Source organism: Echeneis naucrates, chromosome 19, assembly GCF_900963305.1.
Source record: "Echeneis naucrates chromosome 19, fEcheNa1.1, whole genome shotgun sequence".
NCBI classification, from domain to species: Eukaryota; Metazoa; Chordata; class Actinopteri; order Carangiformes; family Echeneidae; genus Echeneis; species Echeneis naucrates.
In genome coordinates this window covers 1,618,123-1,638,527 of record NC_042529.1, presented here as the reverse complement: position 1 = coordinate 1,638,527, position 20,405 = coordinate 1,618,123, and the positions used below count along the sequence as shown (strand labels likewise).

General features: G+C 43.8%; 3 protein-coding genes across 4 annotated transcripts; 2 read left to right on the top strand and 1 right to left on the bottom strand.

Moving 5' to 3' along the window:
• The first annotated feature begins 1,154 nt into the window (after positions 1–1,154).
• On the top strand, positions 1,155–3,756 carry armc7 (armadillo repeat containing 7). The gene is made up of 3 exons (XM_029528526.1): positions 1,155–1,470; positions 1,813–1,956; positions 2,045–3,756. The coding sequence occupies exons 1-3, from the start codon at positions 1,383–1,385 to the stop codon at positions 2,389–2,391; spliced, it is 579 nt and encodes a 192-aa protein (XP_029384386.1). The 5' UTR covers positions 1,155–1,382; the 3' UTR covers positions 2,392–3,756.
• On the bottom strand, positions 3,349–20,385 carry acsf2 (acyl-CoA synthetase family member 2). Of its 2 annotated transcripts, XM_029528523.1 has the most exons (16): positions 20,206–20,385; positions 18,643–18,838; positions 17,515–17,643; positions 17,368–17,421; positions 17,169–17,287; positions 16,381–16,543; positions 16,015–16,110; positions 15,328–15,479; positions 14,097–14,188; positions 13,933–14,009; positions 5,933–6,040; positions 5,670–5,821; positions 5,447–5,588; positions 4,874–4,984; positions 4,704–4,772; positions 3,349–3,969 (listed from the first exon to the last, which is right to left on the bottom strand). In XM_029528523.1, exons 1-16 carry the CDS (start codon positions 20,289–20,291, stop codon positions 3,919–3,921), a joined length of 1,797 nt encoding a protein of 598 aa, XP_029384383.1. In that variant the 5' UTR covers positions 20,292–20,385; the 3' UTR covers positions 3,349–3,918. The 2 variants fall into 2 exon arrangements, with proteins under 2 accessions (XP_029384383.1, XP_029384384.1); XM_029528524.1 differs by lacking the exon at positions 20,206–20,385 and having other exon boundaries at positions 17,515–17,681; positions 18,643–18,774.
• chad (chondroadherin) lies at positions 7,874–12,674 on the top strand. Its single transcript, XM_029528525.1, has 4 exons — positions 7,874–8,839; positions 11,156–11,319; positions 11,654–11,811; positions 12,322–12,674. Exons 1-3 carry the CDS (start codon positions 8,054–8,056, stop codon positions 11,793–11,795), a joined length of 1,092 nt encoding a protein of 363 aa, XP_029384385.1. The 5' UTR covers positions 7,874–8,053; the 3' UTR covers positions 11,796–11,811; positions 12,322–12,674.
• Positions 20,386–20,405: the final 20 nt, after the last annotated feature.

The window sequence follows — 20,405 nt, the reverse complement described above, 5'->3', positions numbered from 1 at the left end:
CACAGAGTCCTGATCCCCGTAAAGTCCTGATCCCCACAGAGTCCTGATCCCCACAGAGTCCTGATCCCCAGTAAAGTCCTGATCCCAGTAAAGTCCTGACCCCCACAGAGTCCTGATCCCCGTAAAGTCCTGATCCCCGTAAAGTCCTGATCCCCGTAAAGTCCTGATCCCCACAGAGTCCTGATCCCCAGTAAAGTCCTGATCCCAGTAAAGTCCTGACCCCCACAGAGTCCTGATCCCAGTAAAGTCCTGATCCCCGTAAAGTCCTGATCCCCACAGAGTCCTGATCCCCAGTAAAGTCCTGATCCCCGTAAAGTCCTGATCCCCACAGAGTCCTGATCCCAGTAAAGTCCTGACCCCCGTAAAGTCCTGATCCCCACAGAGTCCTGATCCCCGTAAAGTCCTGATCCCAGTAAAGTCCTGACCCCCGTTAAGTCCTGATCCCCGTAAAGTCCTGACCCCCGTAAAGTCCTGACCCCCACAGAGTCCTGATCCCCGTAAAGTCCGGATCCCCGTAAAGTCCTGATCACCGTAAAGTCCTGATGCCTACAGTCTTTTCCCCCATAAAGTCCTGATGAGGTCGAGGAGGCAGAACTGAGACCTGGCAGGGACTTCAGAGGTCATCTTAACCATTTCTACGTTCTTTTGTCACCGTTTAATGTCCCTCATTAACGCAGCTGCTGCACGCCGACTGTCGACAGGCAGCCGATAAAGTTATTCAAACGACCCGTGCAGGCCGCACACGGTCATGACGTCAGTCTCACCTGTTGAAGAACGCAGCGGCCAGCCCGACGACCAGAGTCCCGAACAGAAGCGGTTTGGCCAGACGTTTCCCGGCGGACAGTTTGTGTTGCTTCATTCCAGTCGGATCGGACCGAAGAGTCAAAGTCTGGAGCACCGAGCCGGAAACAGGAAGCGGTGGTTCACTTCCGGTTCGGCAGTTCAAGAGAAATTCAACGAAAAAAACAAAACAAAACAAAAACAACAAAACACCAAACCCAAAATCTTCAAAGGTGAATTTTATACAGGAAGTTGACGCTTCCACGCCTCTTCAAACTATAAGATTAAGCTTAAACTTTTTACCTAACTCCTGAACCGGAAGTTAATTTGAAGCTAACTTTCGGCCTTTTGCTGACCTTTTTCTGTGACGATTAATAAACAGCACAATGACCAACATTTTACGATCTGTATAAAATATGTTATATATTATTTTATATTCCCATAAATGCATTTGGCTTAGCGACGACTTAAGTTAAAGGTAACACGGAATGTTTCTCTCACCGCGTCGTCGCCCGGAACGTTTTCAGGGACGGACCAAAGTGAGAAGCAGCTGAAAATGAAAACGGTCTTTTTGAGTTTGTTTACCAGACCAGAGGCTGAATATGTGGAAACAAAGCTCGTTTGAAGCTTCTGACCGATTTGAGTATCTACAGGCTTTGGTGACTGAATTTCAGGACACCGACAACGAAGGTGAATTGAGTTTAATTTAGTTTTGTCGTTTTTATTTATTTGTTTGAGAAAACCTTAATGGGAGCTCTTAATCAGGGAGTAGTGTCCCTCATAGACGTTCATTAAAAATATTGCTTTACTCCAATTATACCTAACAGTTTATTCGGTGTTTTTCAGTAGATCGACAGTTGGCTTTTATTATTTTTTATTTTTCACTCCAGCACTCATCAGTGCTCTCTGCTGGACAAAATGTGTAATGAGGTTTCTGCATCATCATGAAGTTTCTGTACTGCACTCGTCATGGATCTGATTTCTATGACTTCTATGAGTCCAGTCGTTATCTTGAGCTTGTGTTCACATCAGAGGCGAAGGAGCAGGTTCTGGCAAACCTGGCCAACTTTGCATACGACCCGAAGAACATGGAGCATCTGAGGACGCTGCAGGTGACTGACCTGTTCCTGGACATGCTGTCTGAGGAGAATGAGAACTTTGTGGAGTTTGGGATGGGTGAGTATCACACCGTCATCTCACTCCTGTTTGTTTGCTTATTAGATTGTCATCCTATCATGTGTGTGTCTCTGCTCTCTGCTCTCAGGGGGGTTGTGTAACCTCAGCATGGACCCTGAGTGCAGAGACATCATCCTGCAGAGCGACGGGATCAGTTTAGTGACCAGCCGCCTGTCGAGCCGGCGGGAGGAGACCGTCCTGTCGGCCATCACGACGCTCATGAACCTCCTGACGGCCTCGTCCCGCTCTGAGATCACCGCTCCGGCCATCCTGCACTGCATGCTGCGCTTCTCCCTGTCAGAGAGTCCCCGTCTGCGGAACCTGGCTGCTGTGTTTCTGCAGGACTGCTGCAGCGAGGAGCAGCTGGTCCGGGCCCAGCAGCAGATGGAGGGGCAGCAGACTGCAGTGGGCATCCCGCTGCCCGCAGACAGCTGAGGCTCCCCTGTGGGAGACAGTGGAGACGCTTCCTCTGAGTGCAGGCAGGGGCCATAAGTCTCCGGACACATGAACATCACACCACGTCATTGTTGGACTGGTGTCTGCATCAGCACCGATAGCTTCCAGGTCCGACCTGAGCCTCAGTGGTGTCACAGTGATGTTACAGTCAGGGTTTGGGATTTGGTTGGAGCCTGCCAGCTGAACTAGGAAACATCACAGCTCATGTTCTTCCGTGGCGACGATCTCTTAAATGTAGATTTATGTGTTTACCAGCTGCTAGTCTGCATTCTCCATTGAGGTGCACGTTTGGACAAAAACCGAGCTGCTTCTTGTACTTTTTCTCACCACATGACGGAGACTGGACGGTAACTGAATGGTTCTTTAGAAGCTCCGGGTTATTAGAGTGCACCTATAACAAAAAGTATTAATATCACTACATGCACACATGCATTCCTTTGAAAGGTCTGGGCCGATGTTGGACCATGTTAAATCCAGCTGGTTGGCTCTTTCTTTCAGAATACCATGTCCTGAAACATTCAATCCAAACCCAAAAGATGTTGAATTAAAAAGAATTGCAGAATAAACCTTGAGGTTTGTCTTGAAGAGCCAGCAGCGCCGTTTGTTTTCTTCTGGGTTCCTCTGAGCTATTTCTGTGCCGAGTCCTTCAGGTCTAGACAGAAGCCGAAATCCGATCCGGCAGCCCAGCGTCAGGTGGACTGCACATGTCGACCAGTCAGACTCCAGGAAATTCTTCACAGCTTTGAGTGTGTGTGTGTGATGTGCGTTCATTTTAAACTCAGAAGTTTTCACGTTTTAATCTGTGTGTATATGTATGTATGTGTGTGTGATTCTGAGGGGCATTCCAAAGGTTTAGGAAGCGTCCACCTGCCACCAAGATCAATAAAAATACCTTCAGTTTCCCGTAATAGGAGAAACGCCCTCGGCTGGTTTTAATAATGTGGCTCAAAGTTTATTTGAAGTTGATGTAAAAAAGGTTTTTATAGCTTTTTGGAGGATAATAAAGAAGAACAGTGGGGAACTTAATGGTTCTGCACTGATCCTCAATGTGGCTCAGGGTTCAGCAGCCACACACATTTATATCACATCTAAAGTTTAATTAAAATTTAGTATTGGTTTTCTATCTGTCAACAAATTCCATGAAAAGAGCAAACCTGACCTTACATTTATTGCTATCTATAAAGTTTAAAACTTCCCCTCCCCGTGTGAAGTTTCATTTTAATGAAAACCTCAAACCTCAGCTGCGGGTTGATATACATCAGCTCAGATGTAAAATTAAGTCTAAATAAACTACAGTGTGTGTTCAAGGGAAGGAAATTGTGATTTTTTTTTTCCCCCTGACGTGATTTGTTTACAGAAAATCAGATTGACATTTTAACAAGCAGCTGCAGGAAGACACAGCCCAGTGAGTGTCTGCAGCTCTGGGTGTACAACCTCTGTGTGTTAGTTTTGTCTCATGTAGTCACTGGATTTCCTCCAAACAGCAGCGGAGCCTCGTTGTCCCGTCTAGAGTCCAAGCTGCCGCTCAGCTTCCTCACGGAGTCTGATCTTCTGGATCTGAAACGTGAAAACATACACAAAGAGAGAAAGTGATGAATCGTGTGTCTTCGTTGGACCGAAGCAGAAAAAAAGCTTCATGTTAGTTTGGATTTGGAAGATTTGTGTCACTGTGATCGAAGTCTGTCTTCAGGATTTTATCTCACTAGATGAGAAACAGCTGAACTGATGGGGCCGTTTATTGACACATTTTTTCTTCTTCTGCTTTTCATTTTCTGTCGTGTCTGTTAAGTCTGTAAAGCATTTTGGTTTTAAAATGTGTGAAAAGAATATTAGTGTAAAATAATTTAGATCCTTATACAGAGATTCTGACTCTATTTCCAGCAACTTATCTGTAACTATGTGGACCACTTTACACCCCACAGAGATCCACAGGGCCGGTACAAAGGCACCCATCTACCAGGATCTCTGAAGTGTGCACCCTGCTGTGGTCCTCCAGAGCATCGCTAACTCTGAGGAGGCCTTTCTGGGTTCATCTAATAGGACAGAGCGTGCGTGCAGACGAGCTAATAGCTCCCTTTCCCTCCTGTCTGGGGGCATCTGGGGCAGATCTGCTGTAACACATGTCAGGGAATTATTTCAAACAGCCTCTCATGAACCAGAAGGGAGGTGACGATAAAGGAGCTGCTGTTTTTTTGCCCTGACCTGTGTGAACATCATCTGTTCTTTTACACATTTACAAGAACCTTGGAAGATCTTGCAGCAGCTGTGAAATCAGCATTTGGGAAAATCACCTTTCCAGTAATAGTGAGTGGGTAGCTGGTTACAAAAAGTATGTAGCGTGGAACCTTGAAGTGAGCGATCTGAAAGAAGCAGAAGAAGAGGGAGATACTGAACACAACCAACAAGCCAACAAGAAGCCAGAATATTATTCTGAAACATTAAAGAGCTAAATGCGCTTCACCTGTCCTTTGCAGAAAGCTATGATCTCCTCTGCAGTGCAGTCTTGTCCGTCCAACAGTCTGATACAGGCACAGATTTCCTCTCCCATACGAGCATCTTTGACTCCAACCACCTGATCGACAGAGGAAAATAAACAAAATGAGACTCTGCAGCATCACTGCGAACATCTGAATATCAAAAGTAAAACCAAGAAAATGTAAAGTTGTATAATAATGACAAGAAGCACATTGGAGAACAGATAAGCTCGTCCTATTTCTAATATATGATGAGATGTGCACTTAGCTGTTGGATATGAATAACAGAAAAAATGAACGTCTTATCTGATGCTATTGTGGCAAATATCTAACAGGCAAGTAGTTATTTTAAATAAAAAAATAAGTAAAATAAAGTTTAAAATCACTTTTAAGTTTAAAGTCACTACCCTCAATTTTCTAATTTTCCTTTAAAACCAAAATCTATTGGGTGTCTCCTATAATTCACATTATTTTGCCTCTATTTTTGTTTCAGTTCTACAATATTTAAGATTTTTATCCTCATTACTTGATTAAATAATTGCTTAGGTTGTCTTCTTCACCTGTGCTTCCTTCACTTTGGGGTGTGTGTGCAGGAACTGTTCGACCTCAGCTGGATAAATGTTCTCTCCTCCTCTGATGATCATGTCTTTGATCCGGCCCATGATGCGCAGGTAGCTGTATCCGTCCAAGCTGCCAATGTCCCTGCACGAGGCAGCAAACATGGAAACGTCAGCAGCTGACGTCTGTACTTCCTGTTTTCTGACAGCTCTGCAGTTATCTCACCCAGTTTTGTACCAGCCCTCCTCAGTGATGGTCTCCTGTGTTTTTTCTTTGTCGGCCCAGTACCCAAACATCACGCAGTGCCCTCTGATCATGATCTCTCCCGTCATCCCAAGAGGCACCACCTGTCCTGTTGTGGGGTTCACAATTTTAACCTGTGCAAAATTCACATTAGTTTAATTTGTAGCATAACGCGGTGTTGATGTAGCAGGTTGAGCAACTTAGTCAGGAATGATGTATTTTTCAGGAAAAGCACATTGAGTTACCTCCAGGTGGTCCAAAAGGTAGCCGACCGTATTGCTCTTCCTTTCCAGATTGTCTAAAGCGGAGCCGCAGAACGTCACAGGGCTGTTCTCCGTCGTTCCATATCCAATCTGTCAATCACACAAGCAGTGAGGGATTGGTGTCGTATTTACACCTAAAGGGAAGTCAAACTTCAACTCTTTAGATTAAAGTCACAACACGGATCTCCTATTAAGGCAACTCTTTATACTTTAAAACCAACCTTTCATACAAGTAAACAAGAAACTGGACCGAAGAGGCAGAAACCATTCACATTCCAGCATTACCAATTATTTTGTTGTTTTTTGTTTTGTGAAAAATGGAATGGACCGCAGGCATGGCCTGATGTTGTGTTAGCAGTGCTTTGCAGACAGGATGTAATTCGTCATGGTTATGTGCAACTTGTGTGCAAACATTCACAACGCTTAATATTAATTGCAACTCAAATCTAATTTAGTAACTGAGCTGCAGCAAACAAAACAAAAAAAATAGAGAGAGAGAGAAATTCCCAACTGAAATAGAAACTAGAAATACTGCTGTGATTTAACTTTCCATTCCCGTAACACAGTCAAAAGTCAATGCAGCAGAACCAGAGATATGATGTTTTTAATTCCACACATTCTTCTACTTGGTCAAAAACTGGCGCCAACTTTACCCACAAAGCCACTGGACCATAGAAGTGTTGGATGTGTTGATGATAGAAGCAGCCATGAAAATGTCTTAATTTGTCCAAAACCCAAAGATATTAAGGTCTGGTAGAAACAGAAAAGCCTCAAATCTTTATATTAGAGCAGCTGATTGCAACAAATGTTTCGCATTTTATATTGAATTAAACATCCAATGAATTGATGAATAAGTAGTCATAGATCAATTGATAGATTTTCTGTCCAATTTACTCAGTTATGTAAATAATTTCTCTTCTTGTTGATTTTTTCCACAAGCTTGTGAAAGCTTATTTGCCTGATAAGACGGATACAGTTCCATAAAAATAATCACAGAAACAAAAGATCGTTTTGATGGGGGGGTCACAAATTGAGGGAATAAAATGTGGTACTCATTTCTCGCAGAAAAAGTGAAAGTCTGCTGGACAAAAAAGGACCTTCACCTGGAAAATCAGGGAGGAGACGATATTCCCAATAAAATGCTAGATTTGTTGAGTAAACTCTAGATTCCATTTATCCTGGGTGGGTCCATCCATCTTATAAATGCACCCACCTGAGGGCAAACCATCCTCTCTGACCTGAGCCCGTTACAGTCCTGCTGCACCTTTTTTGAATTTTCCTTTATTATTAAAAGCAGGTGTCAAGAAAACAGGAAAAAAATCTTTCTTCTCTGATCCGGATAGCGACAGAATCCAAAAAATAAATCCAGCTGCTCTGTGTCATGCAGCCGAAACCTCATCAGCACAATCAATCAATCACTTCAACCAAAGAATGCAGCCGGGAATGTACAGTGGTATCTAAACCCCTAATTCCTGAGATGATGAGGCATCCTTTGTTATGAGTGAAACATCACCTCGCTTCTTTCCAAACATCTGGAAACTATTATGGGTTATAAGACAGCTGCACAGGAGTGGCTCCTTTTTCCTGCCACCGCAGACTGAAAAACAATAGAGAAGTCTGCACAGATCCAATCTGACCTCATGCCACGTTGTTCACCTGGAACTCGCTCTGATTTCATGTGACAAGAAAAACTGGTTCTTGAGAATTGTGTGGCCACGTGCATTGTGTCGCTGGACGCTCCAGAATTATGGGCCTGGTGTCGCCTTCCTGCTCGTTCAGGGTTAAATTCTCACAGACACTTGACTTCCTCTTGCAGACCTCACACTCCAACACCCTGGAAAGCCCTCCTCACTTTTTTTTCTCCTCAAGTAAATGTTATAAATAGTGCTGTGTGTTCTGTTGACTGGCCATCCTCCTCTCAAAGTGAATGTTTCTCTGCACTGCCCACCTTTGCTCACCTTTTCACTCCCTCGCTCTCTCTCCATCTGTTTCTCCTTTCAACACACAAACTTTCCTCCTCCTACACTTCTCCTCTTCTACGGGACTTTCTGCTTGTCCTTGTTCTGTTAGACTGGAGTCAGAGGGCAGAGTGACACTGTCGGGATGCGTTGTGTGAGCTGGTTGTTGTTGGGGACCTGCCTTCTGGTCCTGGGCCCCGCGGTGCAGGGGGCCCCGAGCCAGTGCCCGAGCCCCTGCCACTGCCACGGCGACCTCCAGCATGTGATCTGCGACAGCGTTGGGCTGAGGAGGATCCCCCGGGTGTCGGAGGCCACCCGTTTGCTGAACCTGCAGAGGAACAACCTGGGCAGCATCCCCACGGGGGCCTTCAGCGAGAGCAAAGGACTCATCTCTCTGCACATGCAGCACTGCCAGCTCCGAGAGATCGGATCCCAAGCCTTCAAGGGGCTGAAGAAGCTCATCTACCTCTACCTGTCCAACAACGAGATCAACAGCATCAAGCCCGCCGCCTTCGAGGACCTCACTGAGCTCACCTACCTCTACCTAGATGGGAACCAGATCGGCGACCTGGCCAAAGGCATCTTCTCCCCCATGATCAACCTCTTTATTCTGCAGCTCAACGACAACAGGCTGCGGGAGCTGCGGTCAGGGACCTTCGCCGGCGCCAAAGACTTGCGGTGGCTGCACATGAGCGGGAACGAGCTGACCGCCCTGCAGCCGGGCTCTCTGGACGACGTGGAGAACCTCGCTATCCTTCACCTGGACAGGAACAAGTTGTCCACCTATCCCATCACCGCAATGAGCAAACTGCGTGTGGTGGAGGAGCTCACGCTGGGGAGGAACCCCATGAAGACCATCCCTGACAACGCCTTCCAGAGCTTTGGGCGCTACATGGAGAAACTACACCTCAACAACATGAGTCTGGAAAAGGTCAGTCCATTGTTTTACCAGACAGACTTGAAATATTTCTGAAAGGTGCCATTTCCGATAATTCTATCAATTTAAATTGCAAGATGAGGTAGATGAAGTGTTAAATGTTCAGCTGCTTTTAAGACGGAATGAGAATAAAGAGGAATAAAGGTTAATAGGTTAACGTTTTTTTTTTTAACAGACAGAGAAAGAGGAGTAGAAAAGCAGATGAGTCCAATTCTCTCAGGTTAATTACACACTTGCCAGAATTTCTCTTCATATTTGATTTGTTCTGGGAAACAATTTTCATTTGTCGTGCCTGCTGTTGACACTCCCTGCACACAGCCAACCGTTGTTTTTCTGACCTCACACACAACGTTAGTGTGGGAACATGTTTTAACAAATACCTCTGAACAAATCACCCAAACAAACTGGATTTAGAGAAACTTTATCACAGGTGGTTGGTTGGTTTGTGTTTATCTCAACAATTAGATCTGATGCTGTACTTTTCCATCTTGATGTGATCTGCAGATGTGCTTTGGGTCATGCTCGAGGAAGCACATATGTTATATGAAGCAGACAGTTAAATTAATTTCCATGGCAAGAACACAAATTGGCAGGAAGGGCAACAGACACGGTAACTTGGTCGAGTGGGACTTTCCAAACAATGTGCCACGTTTGTGTGGTCGAGACCTGACACGGAAACAAAATACACATATCTGTGGGGCATTTATACACAAAGCTAACACACAACTTGAGCAGACACACTGGCATGTAGTCATTAGGACCATTTTGGCTTTATCTCTCCACAACAGTGTTCAAGATGAATCGGAAGGGCCCAAAAACTTTTGGAAGGAACTAGAAAAATATATTTATGAATAGTTTATGCAGCCTCGTTGGAGCATCAGCTGAAGCTGCACAAACTGATGGACTGGTCAGTATCAGGAGTGAAGATGAATATCTAACTGCTCCGAAGCTGCTGAAGGTTTACAGACCTTAATGAGCTCTTCAGGGTTCGTATCTCTATCCATCTTCGCAAATACAGTGATAACTGACAGTGAAGTCATGCAGTACATTAAAATTGTGCGTTATAGCTTCATTATAGCTTACACACACTCTTATTCATTCACTCTCTCATTGTGACCTGCAGAAATGGCTGAAAACACTAAACTGAATCTGCACTCTGTGGTGGACGACCTTGATCCAGACTTTTTTTCTTTTGGTTCGGTTTCCATCGGTGAAACCTCAACAGGGATGTTGGTATATCAGACGGCAGCCTGTAAAACGTCCATCTGTCCTCAGCTTCAGTATGAATGTATTCAGTATGAGCTCCATGTTGTAGCACGGAGCACATTTGCTCCATACTTGAGGTCAAGCCCATATTTTGAGTTTACTTGTACCACAGTATGGAGGCATCCCAGAGGGGGAAACTGTAAAATAACAGCCTTCTCACGCTGGGACTGTGTGAGAACCAGGTGGAAGCAGCAGGAGGCGGCGGGCGCAGCACACATGCCCAGTGAGATTGAGCCATTTTCCAGCCAAATGTGGGTATTTTTAGAGTGTTTTTGTTTGCTGGACCTCAGTCAAGCATGCCTAATTATTACATAAGTGTTATTTTCAGCTAGGTGTGTTTTCTACTTTGGTTGGGAGGGTCTTGTAAACAGGTCAGGAGGGGTTAGGAGACAGGTAAATAGAGGCAGGGTGTTCCACGCTTCATAAAGAGGAGTATTTTTAGCTTGCCATCGCCCTCGTTGAATGGACAATTGGGCCCTTTGCGAGTGCCTTCCTGGCAGAGGAGAGGCTCAGAGAGGGAGACGAGAGAGGGAGCGAAAACACCTCGGCCATGCTGGAAGTCATCCATCTTCCATTGCTTCAAAATACCGAGCCCTCAGCTACTTGTCACTCTACAGTGGAAATTTCCAAACAGCCTCATCTCCTCCAAACTCACATAAAACAGCCCTTCAAAGCACGGCTCCTCTCATCCGCCCTCCTCTTCCTCCTGGGTTAGACACAACTTGACACAGCGTGGATCGGTTCATCTAGCACCTCTCTGAAGCTTTTAGCACCCTCTCAGATGAATATGAAGCAGAGGTGAAAAAAGGAGGGAGGACTGTCAGTGTTTACATAAGTGCTGGAGCAGAAGGAAAGATGAGAGGAGGCTTTCATGCTAGAGAAACTCTAGTGAGATCCTCCCTCGCTCTGCATCCGTCTGACTTCTGACAAACAAGGATGGTTGTTATTCGTGGTGTGTCATTGTGCCAGGGCTTGGACTTTGAACCGTGTTTTGCCAGCAAGTTCCAAAAACAATAACTTATACATTTCTTTACCTCCTCCTAGTTCTCTGATGGTGCGTTTACCGGAGTGACGGCCATCAAGTCGCTGCACCTGGACAACAACAGGCTAAAGTCCCTCCCAAAAGGCCTCGAGTTCGGCACCATCACCAACCTCACCCTCTCCAACAACCCTTGGAGCTGCACGTGCCAGCTAGCTCCCCTGCGCAGGTAAGACTTTCACCTGAAACATCACACCGGCCACAGAAACCAGAAGGTTTAGGAAAGAAATAGATTAAACACGGAAAGGAGCTCACACAATGCCATTTGGTGGGTGACGCTGAATGTAAACAACTTTTTGTTTACATGAAATTCCCTCCATGCACCATTAATATCTTTCAAGGAAAGTTGTGCAGGTGCTTTATGAAAGTGCAGATCAGCCTGAGGGCTTTGTCCTCAGTTAAAAATATCTCCTTTCAACCATAAAGTTTGCAAATACAGAGACACATGGAGAAACCAAGGCGCCTCCACACTCTACTCCCAATCTTCTGGCTTCTGCCTGCAGGTGGATGGACTCCAGCCGCAACCGTCCAGATGCAGTGTGTGCTTCTCCGCCTCAACAGAAAGGCAAGCAAGTCAGAGACAGCACCATCTTCAGCGGCTGCAAAGTCAAGGCAAAGAGAGCCAAAAAGGGCACACGCCATTGAACACCCAGCTGTACAGGTACAGCAGCTGCCACCAAACACATGAAAACATTTTTCTCCATTAGAGACGACCAAAGTCACAGTCACTGTCGCATTGTGTCTTGATACGACCACTAGGAGGTGCCGAAAGATGGAAATCTTACACAGCAGGGTCGAGCATGACACTACATCAGTAAATTAAGTCAAACCGCACCGTTTGTGTGGAGACACTTCAACTTTGCATAAAGTTAAATGATATTTTGTCCACTGCCCGACTCACATCGTATCTCCCTGTTGTGGTTTTTGCAGCTGAGATTCTGGATTCAGATTTTACCACATGCAGTCTGAGGAGGTTTTTGGAGAGTGCAGGGTTGGATTTGCATCACTTAGTATTTAGAAATCTCTGTTCCTGACCTCAGAACTCTCAGTGTCCCTGCCTGAACTTTTCCATGTTGGCCCTTGGGTCCAGAACACTGCATCCAGATCATGGTGTCTCCGGGTGGAGGGCAGACTGTTTGATTTGGCTTCTCACTTTCTGTCTTTTCCACAGGAGACGCTGAGGAGGAGCCTGTCCAGGTGACCGGCTGCAATGCGCAAACAAAGCAACGCTAACTCCTTCTACTTCAAGAACTGTCCATCTATTTGTCTGTCGCATTTTGTCACTAGTGTAAGCGTATAGATACACATCGTCTCTATCTCTCTCACATACACACAGACGCGCACAAACACACACACACACACACACACACACACACGCACACTTACAAAGAACTTTATGGACCTCAGACATATTATCATTTCATTTTCATTCTTTTTATATCAAAAGTGAAGATTGTGTGATATGGGAGTGGACGGCTTGCAGATAACCACCAAAATAAAGGATATATTTCAATAAAAAAAGTCTACAAGGACTGTTGTTGGCAGATTTGTTGTCTTTTCCTGGTGCTTTCAGGAATGCAGAGGAAAGAATTAACAGTCAACACAAAATAAATCTGAATATCTGAGATTTTGTTTTTTTTGGCTTGCTAAGCATTAAAATTATGTAAAATAAAACCAAACTTGATTATTTTGATCATTTTTGGCAGTGGACCCAAAACCTTTTATTGCTTAGTTAACTTAATAACAGAGCAAAATAGAATTTATGGGGTTTATGGGTTCTGCCAAAGATCATCCATGTTCCCAACCCTGTAACACTACTGGACAACTGGAAATGTTTGTGTCGTTATTTCAGAGTATCTCACTCTTCATTCATGTCATAATCAAAAGTTTGAGTTTATAACTTTATTTGCTTTGAATCTCATTATCAAGTCAAGCACAAGCTGTATGCCTATTATTTCAGTGTGCAAGGACTAATAAAGGATTATTTTATCTTTGTAAATTTAGACATCTGTGTGGACTCAGACTTGGCAGATATCCGATACTGAATGAACTAGATCAGGATCAAGGCTGGATTCCTTGCTGTGTTAGCAAACATTGCTACATGTAAGGTGCTCCACTGCGTTAATTGATTTGTTTTTTGGTGATGATTTGATGATTTGAGGGGAGGGGACGGGGTTTATATGAAAACCTGTTTATGAGATTGATGAACTGAAAAGCCTAAACAATGAGCTAAAGGAGGCTGAAATGGTCCATAAGACTGCAGAATCCAGATAAAATAGTTTGTGACTAGATTGATCTAAAAGATAATGACTAAAGGAATGCTGTAAACACGTATAGAGTGACAACAAAAAGGACATAGTGACTGAGAACCGACTGAGAACTGAATTTGTGAAGTTGTAGGCAAGATAATTAGGAATAGGTTTAACATTGATCACAAATGAGAATGGCAGAAGGCAAGAAGATGTCTACAAATTAGTTCTAAAAATTATTTGAATTGTAAGAAAAGTTGAATAATTTCTTTAGAAAACAATTGTGAAGGGAGCTGCGAGCGTCAACTTTATGCATATCTAATGTATATTCAGTATCTTTACATTTCCTGGACTTGTGGTGGTGCTCACATCCAATAAACCTTTTACAGAATGAAACCTTGTATTTGTCGTGACGATAACGATGGACCTCATGCTCTCTGAGAGCTGAGGATCTGTCTCCTCCTGGTGTGTCAACGCTGAATTGCATAATTGAAATGGAAAAGTTGAAAACATTAGATGCAAGATGGACTCACTGTTATTCCCTGGATGCCCATTTCAGATATGATCTTCTTCACAAGCTCTTGAGGAACAGGTGATCCAGCTATAATGCCTATAGTTCAAAAATAAAGATATCAGCAACAGAAAAAGGGATTTAACTATAAAGTAATGTGCATGTAGCTGTTATCGTGTTTCTCACCGGCTTCCACTGATGACAGGTCGTGTTTATTCGAGTCCAGCTGGTTGAGCATATCGATGAACATGGTGGGGGTGCCGTAGACGATGGTGCACCTACCAGCAGTAGGTCAAAAGAGGTAAAAGCTGAGCTCAGCATTTAACCACATAAGGATTTTTTTTTCTTTTTTCATGAGACCAACAAAACAAGACACATTATAAAAAAAAAAAAAAAAAAAATCACACTCAGGGGGGTTTTACAGGATCGGACTTTCTGATTTTCTCAGACTCTGCAGAGTTAGGTCATTTATTCGGACCCTCTTGTGACAAAAACATTTTTCAAGGTCTGTGGCATTCCACCATGTGTCGCATTTCCTAATGCTGTAATAATTCAGTCTAAATTGGACATGGGATTGGTATGCACACAAGTCTGAATTCCTTGAAAAGTGTTTCAATGTGTTTCAAAACCCAGAGCATCCTCTTTCGTATCCTTACACTGGCACAGTTCATTTGCTGTATTAATGGTGATATTGTTCTAAGAAGATTTGATCTTTTGTTTCAGGGTATTAATGCAGCTTTTCATCATTTGGAGCCAACAATGTGCCCCTTGCAAAAGTTTCAGGGATGTCCTGGAAAACCAAGCTTATAGAGCTGGCTGAGGATTTGTGTCCATGAGGGTTGACCTGGGAAGGTCAATCATGTGGTCGAGCCACGCAAGACCATCCTACTGTTGGAGCTCACTGTCCCATGGGAGGAGGGTAGGGAGGCTGCCAACGAGCGGAAGCTCTCCAAGTATACAGACCAGGCGGCAGAGTGCAGACAAGTTGGATGGAAACCCATCTTGTGCCCTGTCGAAGTGGGCTGCAGGGGCTTTGTCGGGTCCTCGACTGTCCGCCTGCTCCGTGACATGGGGTGCAGAGGAGCAGCACGGCGAAAGGCCATTAAAGAACTGGCCAAGGAGGCAGAGAAAGGCACCTTTTGGCTGTGGCTCAGGAGGAAGCGAGGGAGTTGGGGGTCAGACAACATCTAGGGCATTAGCAGGGGGTGGCAAGGAGAGATCCCTGCCATCGCGCCGCCACCAGGAGACGTACTGGGGTTAAAGGAGCGAAACATCCATGATGGGTGGTCCCCAGCTGATGACCCATGTAAGCCCACAGAGGTGTTCAGGGGAGCACACTTGCACCAAAGGCACCGGAGGAGGTGTGACAGGCAGCAATGCCCACCAGGGTCACCTGTATCTTCTTATGTGATATTACCTTTCACTCTCCAAAACTCGGATGCTGGCCTTTCCATCATAACCAGCGGAGGGAAAGATAATGGAGATGCCGTGCATGGCCATACACATCGAACCACCCACGGAACCAAAGCAGTGATACAGAGGAACAGGCAGGCAGATGCGAGCATTAGTCTGGAGGGAGATGGAACAAAACCAGGACATTAAAGAGTGAAAACTTAGGTCAAGAATCAAAACAGCTATGGAACTGGTTTTCTAAGAGGAGGATCTGGGTATCGTTCCCCAACCCCACCAACCCACAGACAATTTATAATATTTTGATGAGAAACATCAGGCTTTAGACATATACAAACAATAGTTGTGTTTCATTATCATAGATTCATTTCCAGGAAAATAGAGACTAGAGAAGATCATCAGCTCCAACTTCTCCTTGAAAAATGGTTCCCTCTAGTTTTAAAAAACCGAGATGGCCAAAAGCCAAATTTCAAACTGCAGCTCAGAAACCAATAGGTGATGTCACGAAGGACTGGCACTACAGTGCAGCACGTTGGTAACCACTTGTTGGTTTGGTGTTTTAATGGGACTTGTTTAATGGTTTTCCAGTTTGGGAGTCAATGACCTGTTAAAGTGATTTCCAAAGACAATCAAGGTTGTCATGGTACAAGAGGTTATTAAAAACATCTCTGTTGGGGTTTTCTCTAAGGCTCACCCTCCAGTGGTATCCAAGCCTTCTGCCCACAAGGTAGGCATTGTTGACAATGTTGTGATGAGTCAAGGTGGCTCCCTTTGGACTTCCCGTGGTGCCCTAGAGATCAGACACAGAATCTGGTTTATTATCATCAGGTTTTACAAACTAAAAAGAATGAATTTCTTAATTCATAAATATGCAAGGTATTATTTATTTCACATCTGTATTAAAGCTAGAATATTGTTTGGGTTGTTTTTTGTTTGTTTTTTGTTGTTGTTGTCTTAAGCCACAAAAGGGTTTTGTAATCATCGTTCAATAACAAACATGCTTCAGCTGGCAAGGATGTGAACAGGATCTTTTAAATTCCTTTAAACCAATATCAGTTACCGAAGTGAACAGGATGTTTACTGGGTCATCAAATGAGAGTTTCTTCTGCAGATCTTGAAGCTGCTTGACATACTGGCTGCTGCCGGCCTGCATGACATCCTCCAGATGGACCATTCCTGGCAGTCGGCCATTTAAAACAATCACAGTGCGGAGATCTGGCAGTCTGGAGAGATGGGGCAACAAACAGGTTAAAAAAACAGGTTAAAAAAACAGGTAGGCCATATTTTGTGACTGAGGTGCTCTAAGCTGCACTAAAGATGCCCTGTACCTCCCTGTTGTGATTCAAAGCATGATCCTTTAATTGAACTCTGCATGTAAAAACAGGATGAGATTGAGGAATCAAATTTCCTTTGTGTTTCCGCCCATTGAAACAGTGTCCAAAGACTGGCTTTGGTTAGTGGGTTAAAGGACATTTTCCAAATCAAGTTCAACAAACAAAGTGCACTTTGTTTTTGTGGAGAAGAAAATGTGACAGAAACAGTCATCTTGTTTTGGTTCTTGTAGTATTTTGTCAGTCTCATCACAATCTCTCTTACATCGTTCAGAAGTAAGAGATAGAAAGAAAAACAGCTCATAGGTTAGCATTCCATGCAACAACCAGTGCAGCCTGCCAAATTAACCTCTGCATGTCATTGCCCTGCTCTCAGAGCCATTTATGTCTCTCTACATTACACACAAAATAATAAAAGGCATAAAATTAATAAATAATAATATCAATACAGAACAAAAGAAAGAAAGAGGCAAACAGTTCTTATGATCCTGATCTTGGGGGGCTCCAGCAGCTGTACCTGGCACTCTTGATGTCCCCTGGACTGGACGAATCAATCTCTGGACATATTTGTCTCAGCATGTCACAGTACTTCTGGGTCTTAAAATGTGTGGGACACACGACAGCTTTGCAACCAGACTGCGAGAAGAGGAGCAAAGACTTCAGCTTTTTTGGTTTTCCTGTCACCACAGTAAAAACACTACGGGACAGTAACTGACCTTCCACAGGGCAAACTCCACCTCCTGCAGCTGGTATGCTGGGTTCACTGACACCTGATAGGAAGTAAAAAAATATGAATCTCCTCATGACAGAAGCTGACACTTCTGACTTGAGAATCAAAGCAGAGACCAGTAGTTGTAACTCACCAGTATAATTCCAGCTCTGGCTGTTGCATATTGGAACAGGACCCATTCATAGGTGTTGGGCCCCCACATGCCGAGTCTGTCGCCTTTCTTCAGTCCAAGTGCCAGGAGTCCAGCTGCAGCCTGATCCACCTACAGAGAAACAAACTGCCTCCATTAGTGGGCACATCCTGAAAAATAAATAAAATAAAATAAATAAATAAATACATAAAAATATGGGTCCTATATACACAAACATTTTTATTTAAATGCATAAAGAGAGTAGTTTATTCTCAAAATCACGATTGCAATAACTTTCATCACAACAGTTTTATAATCTTGTTGTCCTTGAGCAAAGTCTGACATGCCAACAGACACAGGTGGTGAAACAAGAAACTCATGTCCAAATGAACATGTCATGTTGATGCCTTTCAAACAGCATCACAATCACCTCTTGGAATGAGGAATGAGATGAGGGATGTAGGTTTGGTTTATCTGATGCTGTGTTGTATTTCTGCTCTTACTTGGAACTCTGAAGTTCAGATGTTTAAGACAAAACATTGTGTGATTTTTCAGCTCTTGTTGATGCCTGCATGTTAGTTCCAAGACTGAATAATGCTTCAAGCATTTGAACTGATAGAGATAAGTTAACTTTTATGAGGCCTGAGAGGTGAAAAGTCCTTTGGCTGATCTAAGTTCCCTCCTGCTTTAGCTTGCCTAGAAAGGCAAGATTGTTGTGGATTGATTGCTTACAGTCTTTACAGACAGAGACAAAGAAGGTGCAGCATTATTTTATAGAAAAGAGCTAAAGCTAATTTAAAGCACTTTCTTTTTCACTTAAACTGTAGCATCTACATACTTTGCAGTCAGTTTTCTGAAACAGGTTTGGGACTTGAAAAATGTTGGCCACATGCCAACTGTGTTCAAAGGTGGGGCCAAAATAAAAAAAAAGAAAACCAGCATGTTTTTTTTTTTTTTTACAATCAAAGTAATTTTACACAAACCTTTCTTTGGTTTCTGACACCTAATCTTTGTTGGATTTATGGACTAATAAATAGCATCTGTCTAATGTGCACGTTGAGATCCCACCAGTCATCCATTAAAGTTGTGGAGATCGACACTCATGGATGCTTCGAGGACAAGGAAACTCACATCCTGCTGAAACTGTGCAAAGGTCTTGCGGACTCCGTCTTCCACAAAGACCACTGCCTCCCGGTCAGGCCAGCGCTCCACAGTCCTCAGCAGAGACTCTCCCACTGTGGTGCTGAGCAATGAGGTGGACGAGGTGCCATGAGCATAACTGGTTGTGAGACTTGGGATAGAAGGAGGAGAGTCCACATGGATGTCACTGTAGGAAAATGGGTGGGATGTTATGGCTCTGTGGGTACAGATGGAGAATAAACTGTTCTGCCACTTTGAACTGGAGAGCATCTCGTTTCTATCTACACTCTTCAACTTCATTAAATTAATCTCAAGCATGGAATGTCTTTTCACTGCCATGGGAATGATACAAGTTCAAGTACAAGTTCATCAGAAAATTAATTTTCAATAATGTTCAGAAATGATTATTTACTGGTTCAAGCTCTTTAAATGGGAATTGATACTCAAATGTTGTGGCACAGAATTATTTTTCTTTTACAGATATTGTTATATTGCTTCATAAATTATAATTTTTTGTGTTTGGCTCACTTGGAGAAAGTTATTCTTTTTTTCCATCATTGGTTTCTGTGAATGTTTCACTTGTTATGTGTCACCTACTACCTTAGTTACAAAGACTAATAGTACAGTTAGACCTTCTCTGTGATTGAACTGAAGTAAAGAGAAGTGATTGGGATCGAACCAGGTCTGAGAGTAAGTTGTAGGAAAAAAATGAAGCCAGGGAACATGTATCACAGAGGTGCCCCTCAAATGGTACAAACCACAGGCAGGTGCCTGGTTTGTCCCAGCCAAAAGGATTCAAAGATGAGTATGACCTGTGCTCAATCCAAAAAATATATCTGCAAGGAAGCACGGTTGCATAATGGTTAGACTGTTGCCTCATTGGTGTGGGTTTGAGCATTTTCTCCCTGTGTCTGCGTGGGTTTTCTCACACACACTACAAGCAATAGAAATAAGTAAATCAAAGGTCATGGGGTCACCAAAACCAACAGGGTTCATCCTTCTCTGGTGGTCACTACATTTTAAAAGATCCGGATCAAAAGTTTAAGATACATTCTTTCCGGCTACTCTTTATGTACTCAAAGAATAAAAAGTATCTGAAACAAAAACTTGGTCAATAATTTAATTTGAATCATATCTGGAGGTAAAAATCCTTGTCATTATATTTGTGGATAATATGAGGGATAAGGCCACATAGTTTCAACTTCCCTTCTGCCATTTCAAAACAGAATACTGTTAAGCAAGGCCCTGCATTTTTGGCTGATATCATATGAGGCCCAACGCAAAGGGTGCTGTAGTACATGTACATGTACATGTTATTTACTGTAGGAGTTGGATCCTCCTCACTGGTTATACAGCTGGGTAGTTTAGGAAAATGTCTGAGGAGTCCTGAAAAAAAAAAACATGTTCTGTAGCACATATGTGATCAGTTTTATGTCGTTGGAGTTTAGGTGAGAAATTAATCAGCAAAGTAACCCGCGAGCAATGAAACGCCTTTTTTTGCAGCTGGAAGAAAATCTGTAAATGTGCACTCCTTTCTGGGCTTCTCTTACTCACCGGCTTGCAGCAGGTATTCCGGGCAGCGGTGTGCTTCGGGTCCGCAGAACTTGTGGGACTCTGGACAGGACGGACCGGAGGAACATGTTGGGGATCACTGTGCGCACCGACCCTCCGCTCCGCAGCTAAGCCGACGGGAGTCGCTCCTCTGCGCTCGATCGAAACTGCTGGTTTCCACAACCAGGGGCGGCGCAAAAGGG